General features: G+C 33.4%; 3 protein-coding genes across 4 annotated transcripts; 2 read left to right on the top strand and 1 right to left on the bottom strand.

Annotated features, from left to right (window-relative positions):
* Positions 1 to 1,008: 1,008 nt before the first annotated feature.
* LOC114180748 lies at positions 1,009 to 2,365 on the bottom strand. Its single transcript, XM_028067043.1, has 3 exons — positions 1,736 to 2,365; positions 1,516 to 1,650; positions 1,009 to 1,434 (listed from the first exon to the last, which is right to left on the bottom strand). Exons 1-3 carry the CDS (start codon positions 2,363 to 2,365, stop codon positions 1,009 to 1,011), a joined length of 1,191 nt encoding a protein of 396 aa, XP_027922844.1.
* A 3,915-nt stretch (positions 2,366 to 6,280) lies between these two features.
* On the top strand, positions 6,281 to 10,892 carry LOC114180962 (UPF0481 protein At3g47200-like). Of its 2 annotated transcripts, none has more exons than XM_028067263.1 (3): positions 6,281 to 6,513; positions 9,294 to 10,569; positions 10,653 to 10,892. In XM_028067263.1, exons 2-3 carry the CDS (start codon positions 9,306 to 9,308, stop codon positions 10,658 to 10,660), a joined length of 1,272 nt encoding a protein of 423 aa, XP_027923064.1. In that variant the 5' UTR covers positions 6,281 to 6,513; positions 9,294 to 9,305; the 3' UTR covers positions 10,661 to 10,892. The 2 variants fall into 2 exon arrangements, with proteins under 2 accessions (XP_027923064.1, XP_027923063.1); XM_028067262.1 differs by having other exon boundaries at positions 6,283 to 6,565.
* Positions 10,893 to 18,792: 7,900 nt separating this feature from the next.
* LOC114181029 (cyanogenic beta-glucosidase-like) lies at positions 18,793 to 19,725 on the top strand. The gene is made up of 4 exons (XM_028067347.1): positions 18,793 to 18,882; positions 18,976 to 19,053; positions 19,138 to 19,225; positions 19,317 to 19,725. The coding sequence occupies exons 1-4, from the start codon at positions 18,822 to 18,824 to the stop codon at positions 19,501 to 19,503; spliced, it is 414 nt and encodes a 137-aa protein (XP_027923148.1). The 5' UTR covers positions 18,793 to 18,821; the 3' UTR covers positions 19,504 to 19,725.
* The last annotated feature ends 216 nt before the right edge of the window (positions 19,726 to 19,941 follow it).

The following is a 19,941-nucleotide window of genomic DNA, read 5'->3' as shown; positions in this document are numbered from 1 at the left end:
TTAAATTTAGTATAACAGTTTTAATATCATATTAATTTTGGAAGGAAATTAAATGTTCTTTAAACTTTCAATTGCGTTACAAAGTGAGGAGTAAAGGTATCCCAAATGGGTAGTGGTGGTATATATTCTTGTTCACCGTACCAGGTTTAATAACCATCTAAAATTTCTGAATTTTGTTAAGCAATTAAATTTTTTATTTTAAATTATGACCAATTTAAATTTAGAATAACAGTTTCAATATCATTTTAATTTTGGAAGGAAATTAAATGTTCTTTAAACTTACAACAATGTTACAAAGTGGGGAGTAAAAGTTTTCAAAATGGGGAGCGCTGTTATATATTCTGGTTCACAGTAACAACTTTAATAACCATCTTAAATTTCTTAATTATGTTAAGCAATTAAATTTTTAATTTTATTATGACCAATCCAAAATGCGAAAAACAGTTTTAATAACAACTTTTATTTTATGTTGGAAATAAAATGTTGTTTAAAGTATCAATTACGTTATCATGTGGGGAGTACAAGTATTCATATTGGGGACTGTTATTATATATTCTGGTTCACGGTACCACTTTTTATAACCATCTTAAATTTCAACATTTTGGTGAACAGCCCCAATCTGCTTAAGCAATGACAAATACGTGCCATTAACTGCTGAAAGTCAACTTCATATGGTTCATAATTCTTGGCCTCCAAAATATAATTCCCCAGTATATTCACCGAGGACTTCTATTACATATTTTTTTATCTCACATCAAAATGGGGAGTGAAGGGAAATGAAGTGGGGTGTTGTGTTATATAATTTGGTTCTACCACCCACAAAAAACAAAAAATTATTACTGCTACGCAAAGTAAATGCAAAACATCTAAAAACCTGCAACATACATTTTCAAACACAAAAACACATAACAGAATCATGGACATAATTTGTCCTGCAAAATCAATCCATAACAAACATTCTTAAATAACTCAAAATGAAATAGCAATGGTGTTTTCAAATTAACAAAATCAACCAATTTGTAGTGATTTCAACTTCTTCTTTCCATAAACAGAATATGGTGTTTTTGTGGCAACACTCTTGAACCGCATCCTAGGTCGAACCTTCATACGGTCATACATATTGCTTTGTTGTGCACCATCATCTTTTTCATCACTCATTACAGATGCAGGTGGATCAATGAAAACATCATCACCAACTTCATCTCGGACCTCATCCTTCCGCTGTTGACCCTTCCAATTTGCAACCAACTCATCCAATGCGGACATAGATTGTTCCAAATCAACTATCTCTACTTCATGATGTTCTAGCAAACGCTCTAGCTCTTCCTTGTCCTTCAAATCTCGGGTTTTGTATTCAATGCCAAAATGTTCAAATGCTTCTCTTACAATAGCATAATCAAGTTCTTCCTTTGACACCGCCACATCAACAATAGCCTATACAAGAAAACACATGTCTGAGTTCAATAAAAACTTACAGATTTCAAACATAACTAATATAGTTAAACACGTCCAAACCATGTCGTAATCAAACGCAGTCTTCATGACCTTGTCACCCACGCTCACATTCATCCAATACAACAATCGTGGGAACAAGTTCATCTTACACTTGAACGTTGATTGACAAACAACCAAATGATCAAATGACCATAACTGAAAACATAAATCATTAATAAAATCAATTTATGGAAAATTAAAACCATATGTAAACAACATTAGAAAAAATAAATCAATTTACCTCAAGCAAATACGCACATCCAACAACATAAAACTCAAATCGACTTGGTTCGTTCTGCAACGCCAACGAAGCACTACACAAGCTAAACACTAAATACTCATACACTAATGTACCCCAATTATATTTCCCAATATTTTCCATGTCATCAACAAGTTTAAAAATAACGGGGAAAACACAACCCTTTTTACTTGCAAGCAAGAACTCTGATATTCCTAACACAACATATAGCTTGCAAAATAATTCAACATCACCAACATCATCATCAAATTTCATCAAAAAATCATATATCAACTTAACATCAACTCTTTGACGCCCAAAAGTATTCAACGTCTCACTCTCCACAACTTCCTCATTTAAATCAATTTTTTCACCGACCACCCTCAATCCTAACCCTAAACAAACGTCTAATAAACTAAAGTCCACCACTTCACCACCAACATCAAAACCACTCCTTCTTTCAACCCATTTAATATATAACTGAGATAAAACATTTCTACTTATCTTCAATGATTGCTTTAACATGGGAAACCACCAAAACGGGGTGCTTGCAATATACTCCTTTTGTGCCACATTTAACTTTTCGTTCAAAGCACCAATGAACTTCGCTTTACAGCAATGACGAAAATACATATCTGTAAAAAATCATAATGTTACGAATTTCACAAATATTATATACATTAAATGAACAATTATTTGACCACCTCAATCAATTATTTCAACACCCAAACTGCCATGTTTTGTACACTGATAAAAACAAAAGCAGCAATACACCCAAATGGAAATTTCACTTTACTCAACCAAAACCTCAATACATGATTCCATGATTGGGAAACCCTACAGATAAGTAAAACCGAATTCAAATCGCACAGTTTCTGCCATATAAGCGGTTATTAAAAATATCAACGATTAACAAATACATTAAGGCCAGAAAAGGGTTTCTACCCACCGTGCTCGTTGTTGTGTGTCGGAAGTCTTCGATTTGTGGAAGCCCTAGTGGTCGTCTTCTGAAAATAGCACTAACCCTGAATACTATGCCGTCGATGAGTTGTGGTCAGACACCTGTTCTCCGGCAACGCCTTCCTCTGCCTCTACTCTGACTTTCTATCTCACGCGAACTCCACCCTGCATCCACTTCCGATCGCCTTTCTCTCTCCCTCTCTCACCAAAATTACCAAATTTTGCATTTTGTGTTACTTTCTCTCTCCACGTCTGTTTAGAGCACATAGCACATACGCACGTGACCATGGGTTCTGTTTGATTTTAAAAAAATAAAAATAAAAGAAAAAAAGGGTGTCACGTCACCCATGTCAAAATTGAGTTTGAATTTTATGTTCGAATATCATTTTCGTATATAAATACAGGAAACGATTGGATGAAACAAACGTTAATAAAACACACAATTGAACTTATTGTGGTTAATTGAAAGATAATATTAACAGATAATTTAAATAATGATCGAATACATTATCATTATAATTTTTATGAATGGAATATACAAACTAATAATGTAAAAATCAATACTATAATTCTATTTAATTGATTGTAGCATAGTACACTGACGGACCTAACGAGATAAGAAAAATTACTTCGTGATTTTGTTAAAATTATTACTAAATATATAAAAAAAATATTATTTTATTTTGTTCTCTTAAATTTTATATATTTATTTTTGTCAACATATTTACTTTATTGATTTAAAGTCTTAGATCCGTTATTAATATAAAGCAATATTAGAGTTGAAGTAGATACTTCATAGAAAAAAAAAGAAGAGAAAGGAACCTCATGATGAAGCTCTCGAGGAATAGGATTAATGTTCAGCAATTGAATAACATTAACAACAGCAACTGTTTTGTGATTCATGCTTTATATAATAATTCCTGAAGCCTGAACCAGTTTTTCAAAGTCTACACCATCATGTATGAACACTAATATCCAAATCTAATGCCCAAATCATTAATCTATTATTTTAGCAAATCATCATATTGCACGCTATCTCATTTGCTGATTAATTTTATGGACACATTGTCCAAAAATTAGCTATCAGTATAGTTATAATATTGCAATGTCCTTCGAGCTGAAAAAAAAATCATGCCAATAAAACTTAGAAAAAGACTTTCGTTTGACTAATATAAAGTCGTTTTTACTAGTTAATTTATTTTTGAAATAAGACTTTAGTTAGGCTAATATAAAGTCGTTTATAGAAGTTAATTTATTTTTGAATTTTTAAAGACTTTAGTTAGACTAATATAAAGTCGTTTCTAGAAGTTAATATGAAATTTGAAATTATATTATTTCTGAAGTCTTGTAATTTGGATCCAAGAAAAAAAATCAAAGTATTTGAAAATCATTTTGTCAAAACGTGCAGGATAACAAACTGCAAAAATAAGTGATAGAATATTTTTTTTCTCATACCAACCGACAATGTGAAAAAAGCTACAACAAAGAGATGATGAATTTCTACTTCATGGTAGAATTGTTTTATAACTGGTTATAGATCAATAAATTCTATTTCATGTTAGAATTTGTTGTTACAGAATGACTTAAAATCTTTAATAATTGAATCAGAATTAAAACTTGCTGTAATATCCCTTTCAGTATAGATTATTATATTATTTTCTAAAAATTCAGTGTTCATTTTATTTCTCAACTTGTTCTTGATTATTTTCATTGCAAAAAAAAGATATTTTAGTTGTAGCTATAGAAATTGGAAAAATCATGACATGAATGCAACTTTATATAAGCCCTCCGTACCTCATCAATTTAATTTGGTGGGTATTGTCAAATTTGATGACGCTTTCCCGAATCACGTTCGAAAGAATTTTTAAATTCATTATATGCAACTGTAAGAACTTTAGTGAGTTATTTTTCATTTTCTTTAATTCTTGAATTCTTATGAAGTTTTTCAAGTTTGGTAGACGTAGATACATTTTTTTCATCTTCATCACAAGTCTTCCTTTTGAAGGAAGAATCAAATTGTTTACTCTTTATCATATTTTTTCTAATATGAATTTGTCATCGCTCACCTATTTAGGAAAAGATAAAATTATGAATACCTTAAATTAAACTTCAAAACCAAGACTCAATATTTTAAGAAAATTAACAACTTCTAAATGATTAGCTTCCTTTACCTTTAAGTAGATTCCTAATACTGTTCTTTCCTTACACAACTTCAAAGCCTAAAATAGTTCTATATACACAAATAAGAGTTCGGTCAATAATTAGATCATGATTTTATTATCTCTAACAGATAAATATTGCCTAAAATGTAGAAAAGCCACATACATGAGAAAAATTTATTGCTTTGAAAGAAAAAGGGGTAGAAATTGACAATGTGAAAGAATTTATGAAATTTATGGAAGAACTCTCTCAAATTGCTTATAAGTCTCTCGTTGGGACATTGATGAGTTCGTTAACTATCATGAAGTTTTACGGTTCACGTTCTATGAACGAGTATGTGATCGAGATGACAAATTTCGTAGCAAGACTTAAGTCTCTAGGAATGACAACAGATGAAGGTTTTCTCATGCAATTCATTTTCAACTCATTACAGTTTGAGTATGGTCCGTTCCAAATAAACTACAACATCATGAAAGACAAGGGGAACATGCACAATATGTTAGTTCAGGATTAGACCAGACTGAATAACTTAGGAAACCACTTTGTTCAGTATGTGAAGAATCAAGAAACTAGAAAGAAAGTTATAAAAAAAAACATGGAAAGGGTAAAGGACCATTGAAGATTGACGAGTCCACAACCAAAATCAAGAAGATGACAAATGTCATTTATGCAAAAAGTCTGGACATTTCCAGAAGGATTGTGTAAAGCATAGAGTTTAGCATAATACTTACATATGTTTTGGATTAAACTTAACTGAAGTTCCCCATAATACTTTGTGGATTGATTCTGGATGTACGACTCATGTTTATAATGTAATGCATGAATTTCTTTCAACCCGAACCATAAACCTAAATGAGAAGTTCGTCTTCATAGATAATAAAGACAAAGTTCCAGTGAAAGCCGTCGGGACTTATCGTCCAATCTTCGACACTAAATATCCCTTAGACCTTATCAATACTTTTTATGTACCTCATATCATTAAAAATTTATTTTCTTTGTCTAAACTTAATGTTGTTGGATACCCTTTTAAGTTTGAGAATGGTCGTTGCAGTTTAAGCCTATTTTAACCAACTACGATGGCTTAAAACTATCACTTTGTATATGCATTGAAAAAAGTCATGTTTTACACGTTGAAATACTTACTATCAACCAAATTAATGGTTTATTCCAATAAGTTTATTTAAAAATTTCATTGGGCTCATAGATATTATAAAAAGAATTTGAACATAATATAACATAAAGACATTGAATACAGTAGATTTTAAATATTATAGGGTTTAGCGTAGTTAGGACAAGGCATATAAAATAAATATAATTTAGGTAACGAAACGAGACTATATAATAAAGTATATCCACCAAACGTGACCACTAACTATATTAAAATATCAGCCAATAATATATAACCTTTTGACTTATTTATTTATGATGCGTAGCTGGTTCATCTAGAGATTGGCATCATACGAAAATTAACGGGGAAATAAGTAATTGGGGAAGGATTTGATTACACAAGAACCCAAATGATGAAAACAGTGAGTATTCACCAATCTTGGCAAAACAACTAAGATTTGTGTACTCAACGTCTTTTCTCTGATCTTCAAACTGGTGCTGCTGTGGCGAACACTTCAACCTGCCACCACCGGTTGTGTTCCGGCGTGAAGGAGGTTTTATCCTGCACTCAAACTAACTGCAAGTTTTATTGTTACTCATCCGCAAGTAAGTATCTATCGTTATTAAAAAAAATTCATATCTCTAGTTAATTTTATTTTAATTTTTTTTTTAAAATATTTATAAATTTTATTATGAAAAAAATTTTGTAAAAAAATACTTACTAATGTTATAATTTTGTAGAAAATAATTATTCAAAAAAAGTTACTTTTCGATTAAAAATTTTAGAAAAAATAACAGAAAAAATATTTTTTTTAACATATTTATAAGAAAATTTCTGTGGAATATAAAAAATTTTAGTAGGGAATTTCTTGAATAATGTTGAATTATTTGTGACAAAAAAATGATGGATTTGGTAGCTCGAAAAGCAGATCTATGACGGGTTTGGCTTCCCTAAGCATGGATCAGTTTACCCATGAGCTTTACTGAATTTTCATTAAGTTCTAATAACACTTTTAGCTTGTTCATGAAAATAGCTCCCCCTGCAGAAAAAAAGAAGCTACGGGTCTGTCCTGTTCTAGTCTTGTTAATAATTGCACTGCTGCACGTAGAACATTCTTTTAAAGCCTAGAAAGTGTAACTGTAACAAATAATAGACTGTAGAATTAAATCTAGAGCAAAAAGAAAGAAAAAAAAAAGTTTGGAAAACTGTGTTTCTTTTCATGGTTTTCTGTCAAAAGGTTATCTAACTTTAGAAGGTGGAACCTTTGGATACCCTTTGTTCTAAAGAAGAGGAAGATGTCTTTGACACATTGAAATTGACATATTAATCCAAAAGGAAAGAGTTGTTAAGGTTTTTATGGTTAATTAAAGTTAGCTAATAAGAATAAAGTATATTATGTTTACTCTTGCTTATGTTATGAAATCTACTTAATATTTTTTTTATAAGTATAGTCTAGATGAATACCGGCATTCGTCGTATAACACTTATATCTATGAATTAGTTTATTAGTTTGTATTGATAAATTTATTAAATAGGAAAATTGATGATCTAAGTTATAATGGTTGTTAGTTTTATTATTCTTATAATTTATGATTTGCATAATTTGTTTTGTTTAAATGAAAATTGATAAACTACAACATTTAAAATATTTCTAGATAATTAAATATAAATTAAAAGACTTTGTAAAAAAATTATATCTTGAAATTAAAAGGCTTAAATACCTTTTTGTCCCAATTTTTGTGAGTTTTATTTCATTTGGTCCTATTTTTTTCAAAATGTTTAAAATGGTCCTAATTTTTGTAATTTGCAGTCAATTTGGTCCTTTTTGCATATGTCGTTTAAATCGTTAACGGAAGGTGAACAGTAACTACCACTTGTCATTCCGTGATTTTTTTAATTTTTAAAATATATTTTTTAATTTAAAAAAAATTAAAAATGTTATCCACATGTCAAGTCAGCATTGTGACACGTGGCAGTATCTTGTTGTTATATTCAATTTGATCTCACTTTTTGTTAATTTTGTTCAATTTAGTCATAATTTTTGTTATTTTTGTTCAATTCAATCCCAATTTTGTTTCTATCCCAAATGACCAAATTTATTTTTTATATAAATGTTATATTGAAAATTTTATTTTTATTTTTATTAAAATTTATTTTAAATATTTCTTTCATTATTTTTATACCAAACCTAACTATATTTTTTTAGGGAAATTATTATATATGTTTGATTTTTGATACATGTAAAAAATAGGGTTAAAGTTAGTTTAAAATTAGAGGAAATATTCTTCATTATTTTTAAAATTAGAAGGACAATTCTTCATTATTTTTTAAATGAGTCAGTACAACATTTATATTGAAATTAAATTTGGTTAATTTGGAGAGGAGCAAAATTGGGACTCATTTGAATAAAATTAACAAAAATTGAAACTAAATTAAACAAAATTAACAAAAATTGCGACAAAATTGAATATAAACCACGAGATACTGCCACATGTCACTATGTTGACTTGACACGTGAACAACATTTTTAAAATTAAAAAATATTTTAAATTTTTTTTAAAATTAAAAAAAATTAAAAAATTAAAAAGAAATTAAAAAAACTACAGAGACACATGGCAGTTACTGTTCACTTCCCGTTAACGATTTGAACGACGTCTGTAAAAAGGACCAAATTGACCACAATTATAAAAATTAAGACCATTTTGAACATTTCAAAAAAATAGGACAAAACGAAGCAAAACTCAAGAAAATTGGAACCAAAGAACTATTTAAGCAAAATTAAAATTATTGTAAAATGTCAAATAGTCATTTTATCTATATATAAAAATATCACGCACACCCAGAGGCACGTCCACACAATCAATTAATTACTTATACTTTTTATTTAATAAAAAATTAATGAATATATAAATATATTTTTCAAAGGTTTTATATTATTGGCATGATATTTTAATATAGCTAGTAGTCATGATCGGTGGACATTTTGTTATCTAGTCTAGTTTCCTTACCAAAATTACATTTATTTTACATGCCTTGTTCTAACTGCGGTATACCCTATAATATTTAAAATCTATTATATTCGATATCTTTCTGTATATTATACTTAAATCCTTTTCATAATATCTTTGCGCCCATTAAAATTTTAAAGAAAATTAGAAATAAACCATTAATTTGGTTGTTTGTAAGAGTTTCTTTCTCTAAAGTAACTTTTAAACTACTGGTTTTATATAAATATTAATTACAGTCTTATAAATTATGGCATATAGCATTCTAAAAATTGATTCCAAAATCCTAATATTTGAATAAGTTATTATATTATTTTTCATGTTACAGAGGTTTAACCAAATGGAGGGAGGATCGAGAGATTTAGCCATTGAAATAGAACATTTAGAGAGAGAATGGACTAAGACGCTTCAAGATGTGAATCCTCCAGAGATGGATGAAATCCATATGCAAAGCATTTATAGGGTACCACCAAATATTCGTGATTATAATCCCAAAGCCTACACACCTCAAATTGTTTCCGTTGGTCCTTATCATCACAACAGTTTTGAGGCAATGGAAAAGCTTAAACTCAAATATCTCAAGGGACTTCTAAATCGAACAGAAATACCTATAAGGGAATTTCTTGCCAAAATTAAAGATTTGGAAGAAAAAATTCGAGTTTGCTACGCAGACAGAATTATATACCAGGGTCATGATTTCTTAAATATGATTCTAGTTGATGCTTGCTTTATAATTGAACTTTTTCTAAGATGTCATGACTATAATGGCTGGAAGGGAAAAGATCCTTTGTTGCTAAAACCATTGTTGGAAATTAATATTTGCGTTGATTTGGTAATACTGGAAAATCAACTTCCATTCTTTGTTCTTGAACAACTTTACAACCTCACCGGAATGGATGAGAAATTACTCGACATTACTTTCGAATATTTTGAAAGAATACCTTTAGGAATCGTGTGTCCAAGAGAGAGTCCAAAACACTTCACTGACTTGTTAAGGTCTTGTATAATATCATCATCAGAGCTTGGTCTTGGAAAACCCAAAGAAGGTAAAGAAGTTAGACATGTATACAGTGCAAGCCAACTAATGGAGGCAGGTCTTAAGTTCAAGATCAGTCCAAATAAAAGCTTACTTGACTTGACCTATTCTAAACATGGAGTGTTGAGCATGCCAATCTTCAATATAGATGACAGTACAGAAGTTTTGTTGAAGAATATGATGGCATATGAGCAATGCCACCCTTCTGCTACAGACATCATTACACAATATGTAGTGATTCTTGATTTTCTTATCAACACTGAAAAAGATGTCGACGTACTTATTGACAAGAAAATTATTGTCAATTTGATGGGTGATGCTAATAAAGTGGTTACAATGATTAATAATCTGAACTCAAATCTTCCTATGACATATTTCAATTCACACTATTTCTCCATCTGCAATAGTTTGAATGAATTCTACGAAAATCCTCGGAACAAGTACAAGGCTATCTTCATACATGAGTACTTCAACACTCCTTGGAAAATAGCATCTACTATTGCTGCAATTGTGCTACTTCTGCTCACGTTTATTCAGACCGTATGTTCAATCCTCTCACTATTTCAGGGTAAGAAATTATGATATATTAATACTTAACTATTGTTATGAAATGAGTTACAACTGATAAAATTAGTTATGTTAAATGTGCAGGTAATTAATGAGATACGGTCGTTAAATCAGGAACAAGAACGTCAGTTCAGTTAAGGGAAGAAGACGTTGATCATTGTATCTGATTGTGTAAGTTGTATTTGTAAGAGAATCTTGTAATAAGATGATTCACTTTATCGTTGTTTTCTTTCCTCAAGATAAAGATTCAACTGCTTGTCTAATTTTTCCACTCTGTGCTTAACTTTAACAACCTTTTATTCACTAAGTACTTTATTACGAGCTCTTAGATGATTGTAAATATTTTAAGCTTCAATGAACATCTTTCCTTTTATCATAATTATTCAAATATTTTATTATTATTTTGATCATATATATAATGTGAGAGAACAGTAATTAAGAATATAAAATGTATGTATAAACTGTAAAGTGGTAACTGGAAATGATTGGTACGGACGTTTATAGCTGGCGTTTTCATTGGAGATGTGTTTGGTACATATGTTTAGTGGCTGACTTTTCCTGTCAACTATGTGCTTAGAAGTTTCTCTAAAAAGATGAATACAGGTAAGACACCCATTTCAAGAACCTAACTAGCATATCGTAGTATTTTAATTTTATAATTTTTAATTATTGTGGTTAAAAAACAAAACAAACTGTGACATGTCAAGGCAGTATTGTGTCTGGTGGCATTGAGTGCTAGTATTAGTGTTATTGCCACATAGTAATATCTTGTATTGAATTTAGTCTTCATATTTAAAATTTTAACTCAATTCATTACCTTTATTTTGAAATTTTTCCTTCCAATTTAATTTTCAATCTAAATTAAAAGAAATACCCATTTTAAAGAATGTAAATGGAAGATGACAATTATAATTTTTAAATTTTAAGATTTTTACACCAGTGCAGAAAGGGCCTTTGGCAGCGGTTGTTTTCAATATTCTGCACCGGTTCGGGAACCGAAGCATATTGGGGCGAGGCCAAAAGGTCATAGCTTTTTGCCTCGGTTAAGAACCGAAGCCATAGAGTCCCCTTCTGCCTCGGTTTTACGTTCCACCCGAGGCCATATGGGATTTTTTCGATACCCTTTTGGCCTCGGTTTTGGATGCACCCGAGGCCATATGGGTTTCTTTTTTAAAAAAAAAAAAACTCAGAGCCTCTTCCGCCTGTAGCCCCAGCGGCGCAGCCCCGAACATAACCAACCGTATCGAACTCAAATCGTACTTCTCCACCGCCGTGTTCGTCGTAAGCGCCACCACCAGCGACGGCACCAGTATCGCCACCGTCACCCTGTGTTTCTGAATCGCCTCCAGCAGCGCCCTCATCTCAAACTTCTGGATCGGCAAAATAGCGCTCCCCGTTCTCATCCCGCACATCATCACGATGTGCATGGCGAACACGTGAAACAGAGGAAGCACGCACAGCACAACGTCCTCTTCTTTCAGGTACATGTGCGGGTTCTCTCCCTCTATCTGTTGCGCCACGCTGGTTACCAAACTCTTGTGCGTCAGAATCACCCCCTTCGCCAGCCCCGTCGTCCCCGACGAAAACGGCAGCGCCCTCCGGAACCTCGCTCTCGTCGCCCTCCGGGAAAGCCCAGCAATTCTCCGGTGGGTCGTCGACGGTTGCCACCTTGAAGAAGTGGTGCTGCGCTTGCTGGTTGTTGAGCTTGTGGACGTGGGTGGAGAGCGTGACGACGAGCTTGGCGTTGGAGACGTCCAGTTACTTGGCGAGTTCGGCGGCGGTGTAGGAGGGGTTGGCGGTGGTGGCGACGACGCCGAGCATGGAGACCGCCATGAAGGTGAAGACAAACTCCGGGGAGTTGGGGAGGAGAGAGAGAGAGAGAGTTGTAGAGGCTGGCGCGGGGAGGAAGAAGAGGGTTCGCGATTTTCGAACCCTAAATAAACCCTATGGCTTCGGTTGTTAGAAGAACCGAAGCCATTGACCCCTTTTGGCACCGGTTCTCCTTGGACCGAGGCCTATACCCTGACTTCCAGCCACTTTTTGGCTTCGGGTCTTGATGGACCGAGGCCTAAACACCTCTTTGGCACCGGTTTTGAGCGAACCGCGGCCTATACCCCTCTTTGGCTTCGGGTATTTGGAGAACCGAGGCCTAAAACTTGGCTGTAATTGCAAAAATGCCACCGCGCCATTATATGCTTCGGTTCCTGGCCAACCGAAGCATATAAGGCGAGGTAAAATGGGAATTCTGCACTAGTGTTAATATGACAATTGCCAATTTACATTTGCATTTTTAATATTTTTTAAAAATTATAAGTTTAAAATAGAGATTTATTTTTATTGAAATTTAAAATGTAAAAAATATAATTAATTTGAATATGTAGGTGGAGTGATTTGGTATATAAATTTTAAAAAATTATTTTAACATGTATATATAAGTTGTAATTAAGATTAAGGTTTAATTATACTCTTAGTCCCTATTTTTGGATCAAAATCTCAATTTGATTTCTCTTTTTTTAACCATTTCAATTAGGTTCTTAATTTAATTAAAATGTCTTAAAATTGTCCTTTCTGTTAAATTTTTGTAAACGTCATTAATTAAACAATGACTTGACATTGACTAATACTGAAATAGTGGTAAGAACCATAAATCACGTGGCAGCAAAAAAGAAAGATGATTTAAGAATTAAAAATAAATTGAAATTTGGGTTTGTAAATGGACCGTAATAATTCCCACCCTAATAATTCCTACCCTGCTGAATTTGAGAACAATCTGACCCACCCATTCCACAAGCATAGTCTAGTGGTGCTTGAAGAGAAGGTTCAGGATCCTTGCTTTGCCACACACCAACTCTGCCCCTGAATGGCTGGAGCATTAGTGTTTGCAGGAGGTGGTTGAGGTTGGGGATTTGTAGTGGCAGGAACATTTCCTGATGATGCTGGATTTGTGGGGAAAACTACATTTGTGACAGGAACTTTTGTTCTTGTAATCAGCAAAACAAATGTTAATTGCATAGAAACTGATGCAATTGATCCTATTATAGATGTTGCTTATCTGAATCGGGATAGTTTCTATTAGTATTTTGAGGTTGTGAAGGGGATAGTTGAAGGGATAGAGAAAATGTGTAGATAATAGAGTGTGAAAGTAGTAGTTGGAGAAGTGTATTTTGTAGTTGAGAGTAGTTGTATTGAATGTTGTGTTAGTCGTTCTTCATATTACAAAATGGTAGCATACATGGGTATTTATAGACCCATAGATTATTCTAGAAACTCCTAGCTAGAACTAATGCAAATACTTCTAGATTTTTTTACATAGTCGAATGTTCTTGATTTTTCTTTCTATCCTAGGCTTTTCTCCAATACTCTAGAAGTTTTTTTACATTTCAACAACTTTATCTTATATTTTTCTAGATTCTTCTAGAATTTGCATTATACTTTTAATACTCCTCCTTGATGCAAATTCGGTAACTTCAAGCATAGTGCGTAGTAGTTCAAATCTTGGTCTTGGTAAAGCCTTTGTGAAGATATCTGCAATTTGATCTTCTGTCGGACAGTACTCAAGTCGTATCTTCATATTTGTTTCCGCTTCTCTTATGAAGTGGTATTTAATTGCTATATGTTTTGTTCTATTGTGATGCATAGGATTCTTTGTCATTGCAATGGTTGATTTATTGTCACAATTAATTGTAGTAGGGCCACTTTGTTTTTCTCCGATATCTTTGAGTATTCTTCGAAGCCATATAGCCTGACTTGTTGCTTCAGTGGCTGCCACATATTCTGCTTCAGCGGTTGATTGAGCAACTGTGGCTTGCTTCTTTGACGCCCAAGAGAATATTCCTGATCCAAGTGAGAAAGCATAGCCTGACGTGCTCTTCATGTCGTCCACTGACCCTGCCCAATCACTATCAGTATAACCAAGCAATGTTGGATTGCCTGTGGTTTTGTACCATATACCGTGCTCTTTGGTTCCTTGTAGATATCTTAAAATTCTTTTGCCTACGCCAAGATGTATTTGGCTTGGATTTTACATGAATCTTGATAAGAGACTAGTAGCGAACATGATATCTGGTCATGTAGCCGTCAGATAAAGTAGACTTCCAACTAGACTCCTGTATCGAGATGCATCGGCTTCTGGTGCTCCATCCACCTTTTGTAGTTTCTCATTCGTCACTAGTGATGTCCTTACAGGTTTGCACCCGTACATCTTAAATTTCTTCAGCAAATCTTCTGTATATTTCTTTTGTGAGATGAATATTCCATCATCTCTTTGACTTACCTCTATGCCGAGAAAATAAGATCATCTACATATTGAGAGAGTAAAAGATTATACTGACCTTGTGTCTTGATGTATAGTGTAGGCTCACTCTTGCTCCTCCTGAATCCTTGATTGGTGAAATATTGATCGATTCTGCTGTACCATGCACGAGGAGCTTGTTTTAGGCCATATAAAGCTTTCTTCAATCTCAACACTTTGGTTTCTTGGCCTTTAACCACAAATCCTGGTGGTTGCTCTATATAGATCTCTTCTTCAAGAACACCATTGAGGAATGCAGACTTGACGTCTAATTGGTAGATGCTCCATCCTTTTTGTGCTGCAAGGGCTATTAGAGTTCTTATTGTGTCTAGTCGAGCAACTAGAGCAAATGTCTCATTGTAGTCTACTCCAGGTTGTTGTGAATAACCCTTAGCTACCAACCTTGCCTTGTGTTTGTGTATGGTACCATCAGGGTTTAACTTTGTCTTGAAGACCCACTTAACTCCGATGATATCTTTATCTTTTGGACAGTCTGCTAGCTCCCAAGTGTTATTTTTCTCTATTGTCTTTATCTCTTCTTTCATTGCCTTGACCCATTCTTCTTGTTTTACAGCCTCTTCAAAGGTTCCAGGCTCTAGTATGGCCAAGTTGCAAGATTGATAGATGTCTGTTAGAGATCTGATTCGTCTCGGAGTGGATTCAGGCGATGATTCTTCTTGATCTTGAATTGATGTTGGAGTTGTAGGAGATTCTGGAGTTATAATGGTATCTTGATCATTATCTTCTTGGCTTGTAGTTGGTTGATTGTTGGGCATGTATATTGTCTTCCTTTCAATTTGTTCCTCTTCCCAGTTCCAAGTAGCGCTTTCATCTACTTCAATGTCTCTGCTGATAGTTAACTTCTTTGTTTGAAGATTATAGACTCTATAACCTTTGGATTGTGTACTATATCCCAAGAAGATGCCTCGTACGGTCTTGTCTTCTAGTTTGTGTCTCTTTTGGTCTGGAACATGAATATAGCAAACAAATCCAAATACTCTTAGATGTTTAGCTGATGGTTTCTTACCACTCCAGGCTTCGATTGGAGTTTTGTCTTGAACTGCTTTAGTAGGACATCTATTTAGTAGGTAGACCGCAGTGTAGACTGCTTCTGCCCAGAATGTATTTGGTAGTCCTTTCTCCTTCAACATTGATCTCGCCATCTCCATGACTGTGCGATTCTTTCTCTCTGAAACACCATTTTGTTGTGGAGTATATGTGACTGTAAGTTGTCGTTCTATGCCTTCATCTTCGCAGAATTTGTCAAACTCACGAGATATGTACTCTTTTTCACGATCACTTCTAAGTACTTTTATCTGTTTTTCACTTTGTTTCTCGACAAGAGCCTTGAATTTCTTGAATATTTCGAAGACTTTTGACTTTGCCTTTAAGAAATAGACCCATGTCATTCTAGAGAAGTCATCAATGAAGAGGATGAAGTACCTGTTGTTGTGATGTGAAGGCGTCCTCATTGGTCCACAAACATCGGTGTGGATTAATTCTAGTAAGTCTTTTGCTCTCCATGCTTTGTCTGTTGAGAATGGTAATCGGTGTTGCTTGCCGAGAAGAGATCCTTTGCATGATTCATTATTCTCCTTCAAGTAAGGAAGATCCCTCATCATGTTTTTCTGATATAGAAGCTTTAAGGCATGTGTGTTGAAGTGGCTAAATCTCCTATGCCAAAGCCATGAGTCATCAATTTCCGCCTTCATGGCAATATTGGTTCTAGGTTTGAAGCTTGTGGGAAAGCTTCTATTTCTCTTCTCCATTTTTACTTCACCAATTTCTAACCTTCTATTGTCATAAATTTTGCATGTATCTTTCTCAAAGTGAAGAGAATACCCATTCTCCATCATTTGGCCAATACTTAAAAGATTTTCTTTAAGATTGGGAACTAGTAAAACATCCTTGATGAATTTTGTACCTTTCTTTGTCTCCACCATGACAGTTCCTTTGCCTTGAGACTCCACTGTGGCGCCATTTCCAAGTCGAACTTTGACATTGATAGATTTATCAATGTCTTTGAAGATGCTTTGATCTTTGGCCATGTGATTGCTGCATCCACTGTCCAAGTACCAGTTTCCTTCTCCACTATGAGATTCTTGATTAGCATAGAATAAACGTTGCTCCTGATTATGTTCTTCAGCAAAGTTTGCTTGATGCTTATTTTTATTACGACAATACTTCTCCACATGACCAGGCTTCTTGCAATAATGACATATTGGCTTCCCACGATGCCAACAGTCTTTTTCTGCATGACTTGACTTATTGCAAATGCCACACGGAGGATATTTATCTTTCTTGCTTCCAGAGAAATTTCTAGAATCTTTGCTTCTAGAATATTCTTCAATATTTTTCTTTTCTTCTTCTTCTCTCCTTTTGGGTTGTAATTTGAGCTTTGATTGGAAGACATTTTCGACTGAATTTGTATCAGCACGATTATTTAATCTTGCTTCGTGCGCTCCAAGGAGACCAACTAATTTACTTATCGATAGAGAAGATGGATCCGAGGAAGTTTCTATGGAAGCTACTATGGAATCATATTTTTCTGTGAGAGTGATAAGAATTTTTTCTACCACTCTTTTTTTCTTAATTTCTTTTCCATATAACTTCATTTTATTCACTATTTCTTTTATTCTTCCATAATATTCTTCAATGGTCTCAGATTCCTTCATTCTGATGGTCTCAAATTCTCTTCTTAGATAGTGCAGTTTAACGGAGCGTACCTGTTCATTGCCTTCAAATTCTTCTTCCAAAATATCCCATGCCCTTTTTGCAGTTTCTGCATCCATGATCCTCCTGGCAATATTTTCTCCAATAGCTTGTTGAAGAACAAACAATGCTTGGGCATCCTTTTGTTCAGAATCTTCTAGCTTTTTTCGTTCCTCCTCAGATAGAGTCTCAATATTATTTGGTTTTGTATAACCATATTGAACAATATCCCACAATTTTTGTGAGATAAAATATGTCTTTAGTTTGAGTTTCCAGTGGTCAAAATTTTCACCGGTAAAAACTGGTAGGGGGCCTGAAGAAAAGTGAACAATGTTAGAAGCCATAGGTTAAGAGAAAAAACTCTCTTCTTTTGGAGGTATAGAAGGAAGGTTTTGGGAGTAATAGAGTAATTTTTCTACGCCCAATAAATGATCGAACGTAGCTCTGGTACCACTGTTAGTATTTTGAGGTTGTGAAGGGGATAGTTGAAGGGATAGAGAAAATGTGTAGATAATAGAGTGTGAAAGTAGTAGTTGGAGAAGTGTATTTTATAGTTGAGAGTAGTTGTATTGAATGTTGTGTTAGTTGTTCTTCATATTACAAAATGGTAGCATACATGGGTATTTATAGACCCATAGATTATTCTAGAAACTCCTAGCTAGAACTAATGCAAATACTTCTAGATTTTTCTACATAGTTGAATGTTCTTGATTTTTCTTTCTATCCTAGGCTTTTCTCCAATACTCTAGAAGTTTCTTTACATTCCAACAACTCTATCTTATATTTTTCTAGATTCTTCTAGAATTTGCATTATACTTTTAATAGTTTCCTACCAGGTTTCATCTTTGGGGTTGGGTCCTCATCATAGCAGGTATTAATTAAGTATAATGAGATAGAATAATCAACTACTAATTAGTACTTAATGTATCTATTCATTTCACTGATAAGACATGGTCTTAATTATGTTTTCCTCGTAAAATGTAATATAGTTCGAAGGTGGTGCAAAAGAAGGTGGTAGAGGACCAAGTGTGTGGGATACTTTCACCCATAAATATCCGGGTATAAAATTTTTTTTTTCCAGATATTTAACTTGTTATCTTTTGTCTATGGTTTGGTTAATATCTTAAAAGGAATTATAATTTCATGTATAATTTACTATATCGAGTATTGTGTTTGCTTTTATTTTAATCGTTGGTGCAATATAATAACATATACATTACACATAAATTTTACAGGAAGATGCTAAATTTATGAAGAATATGAACTTGGATTCATACAGATTCTCGATTTCTTGGTCCAGGATACTACCAAGTCAAAATGCTGAACAATGATCATTTTAGATTAAATTTGACTTAAGATTTTAGTTTGACAATATAAAATTTGATTTTTACAAACAATACACAGATGGAAAGCTTAGCAGAGGTATAAACCAAGAAGGGATTGACTATTACAACAATGTCATCAACGAACAATTGGCTAATGGTAATGTTCAAACTCAGTTTTCTTAATCCCACATTCTTCAGTTATTATCAATGGTGTATGACAATTAAACATGAACCTTTGCAGGTATAAAACCATTGGTGACTCTTTTCCATTGTGATCTTCCCCAAGCTTTAGAAGATGAATATGGTGGCTTCCTTAGTCCTCTCATATTGTGAGTTTTGATTCCAAAGTATTAATTTCTGCACTCTTGGAAAATTCAATGGCTAGTTTTGTTGATCAAACACTTTTGTATTAATCTTCAGCAAGGATTTTCGGGATTATGCGGACGTTTGCTTCAAGGCATTTGGAGATAGAGTTAAGCATTGGGTTACACTGAATGAGCCATGGACTTACAACATTAATGGCTATGCAAATGGAACCATGGCACTAGGACGTTGTTCTAGTTGGGTAAATCCAATACGTTTTCAAATGCCTGAGCTATACAAGTAAAGAAAGGAAAAGAACCAATACATTTTGCCGGAGGAATGATATGGTTTTAGCAAAAGTTGAAGTGTCTCCCCTCTCATCTCATAATAGGAAAAACCCACCAGAGATCTTGTAAAGAGTGAAACAACAGAATGATATGGATCAGATTGTTCTCAAATTCAGTAGGTTGGGAATTGTTACGGTCCACTTACAAATCCTAATTTCAATTTATTTTTAATTCTTAAATCATCTTTCTTATTTTCTGTCATGTCACTGATTTTTGGTCCTTGTCACTGTTTGAGTACGGTCAACTATGTTAGGTAACTTTTCAATTAACGACTTTTACACAAAACTAATAAAAAGGACAACTTTAAGACATTTTAACTAAATTAGGGACCTAATTGAGATGACTAAAAAAGAGGGACTAAATTGATATTTTGACCCAAAAATAGGGACCAATGA

The sequence above is a fragment of the Vigna unguiculata genome, chromosome 4 (genome assembly GCF_004118075.2).
Source record: "Vigna unguiculata cultivar IT97K-499-35 chromosome 4, ASM411807v1, whole genome shotgun sequence".
Taxonomy (NCBI): domain Eukaryota; kingdom Viridiplantae; phylum Streptophyta; class Magnoliopsida; order Fabales; family Fabaceae; genus Vigna; species Vigna unguiculata.
The sequence above is the reverse complement of the archived record's forward strand: the minus strand, read 5'-3'. Positions and strand labels throughout refer to the sequence as shown.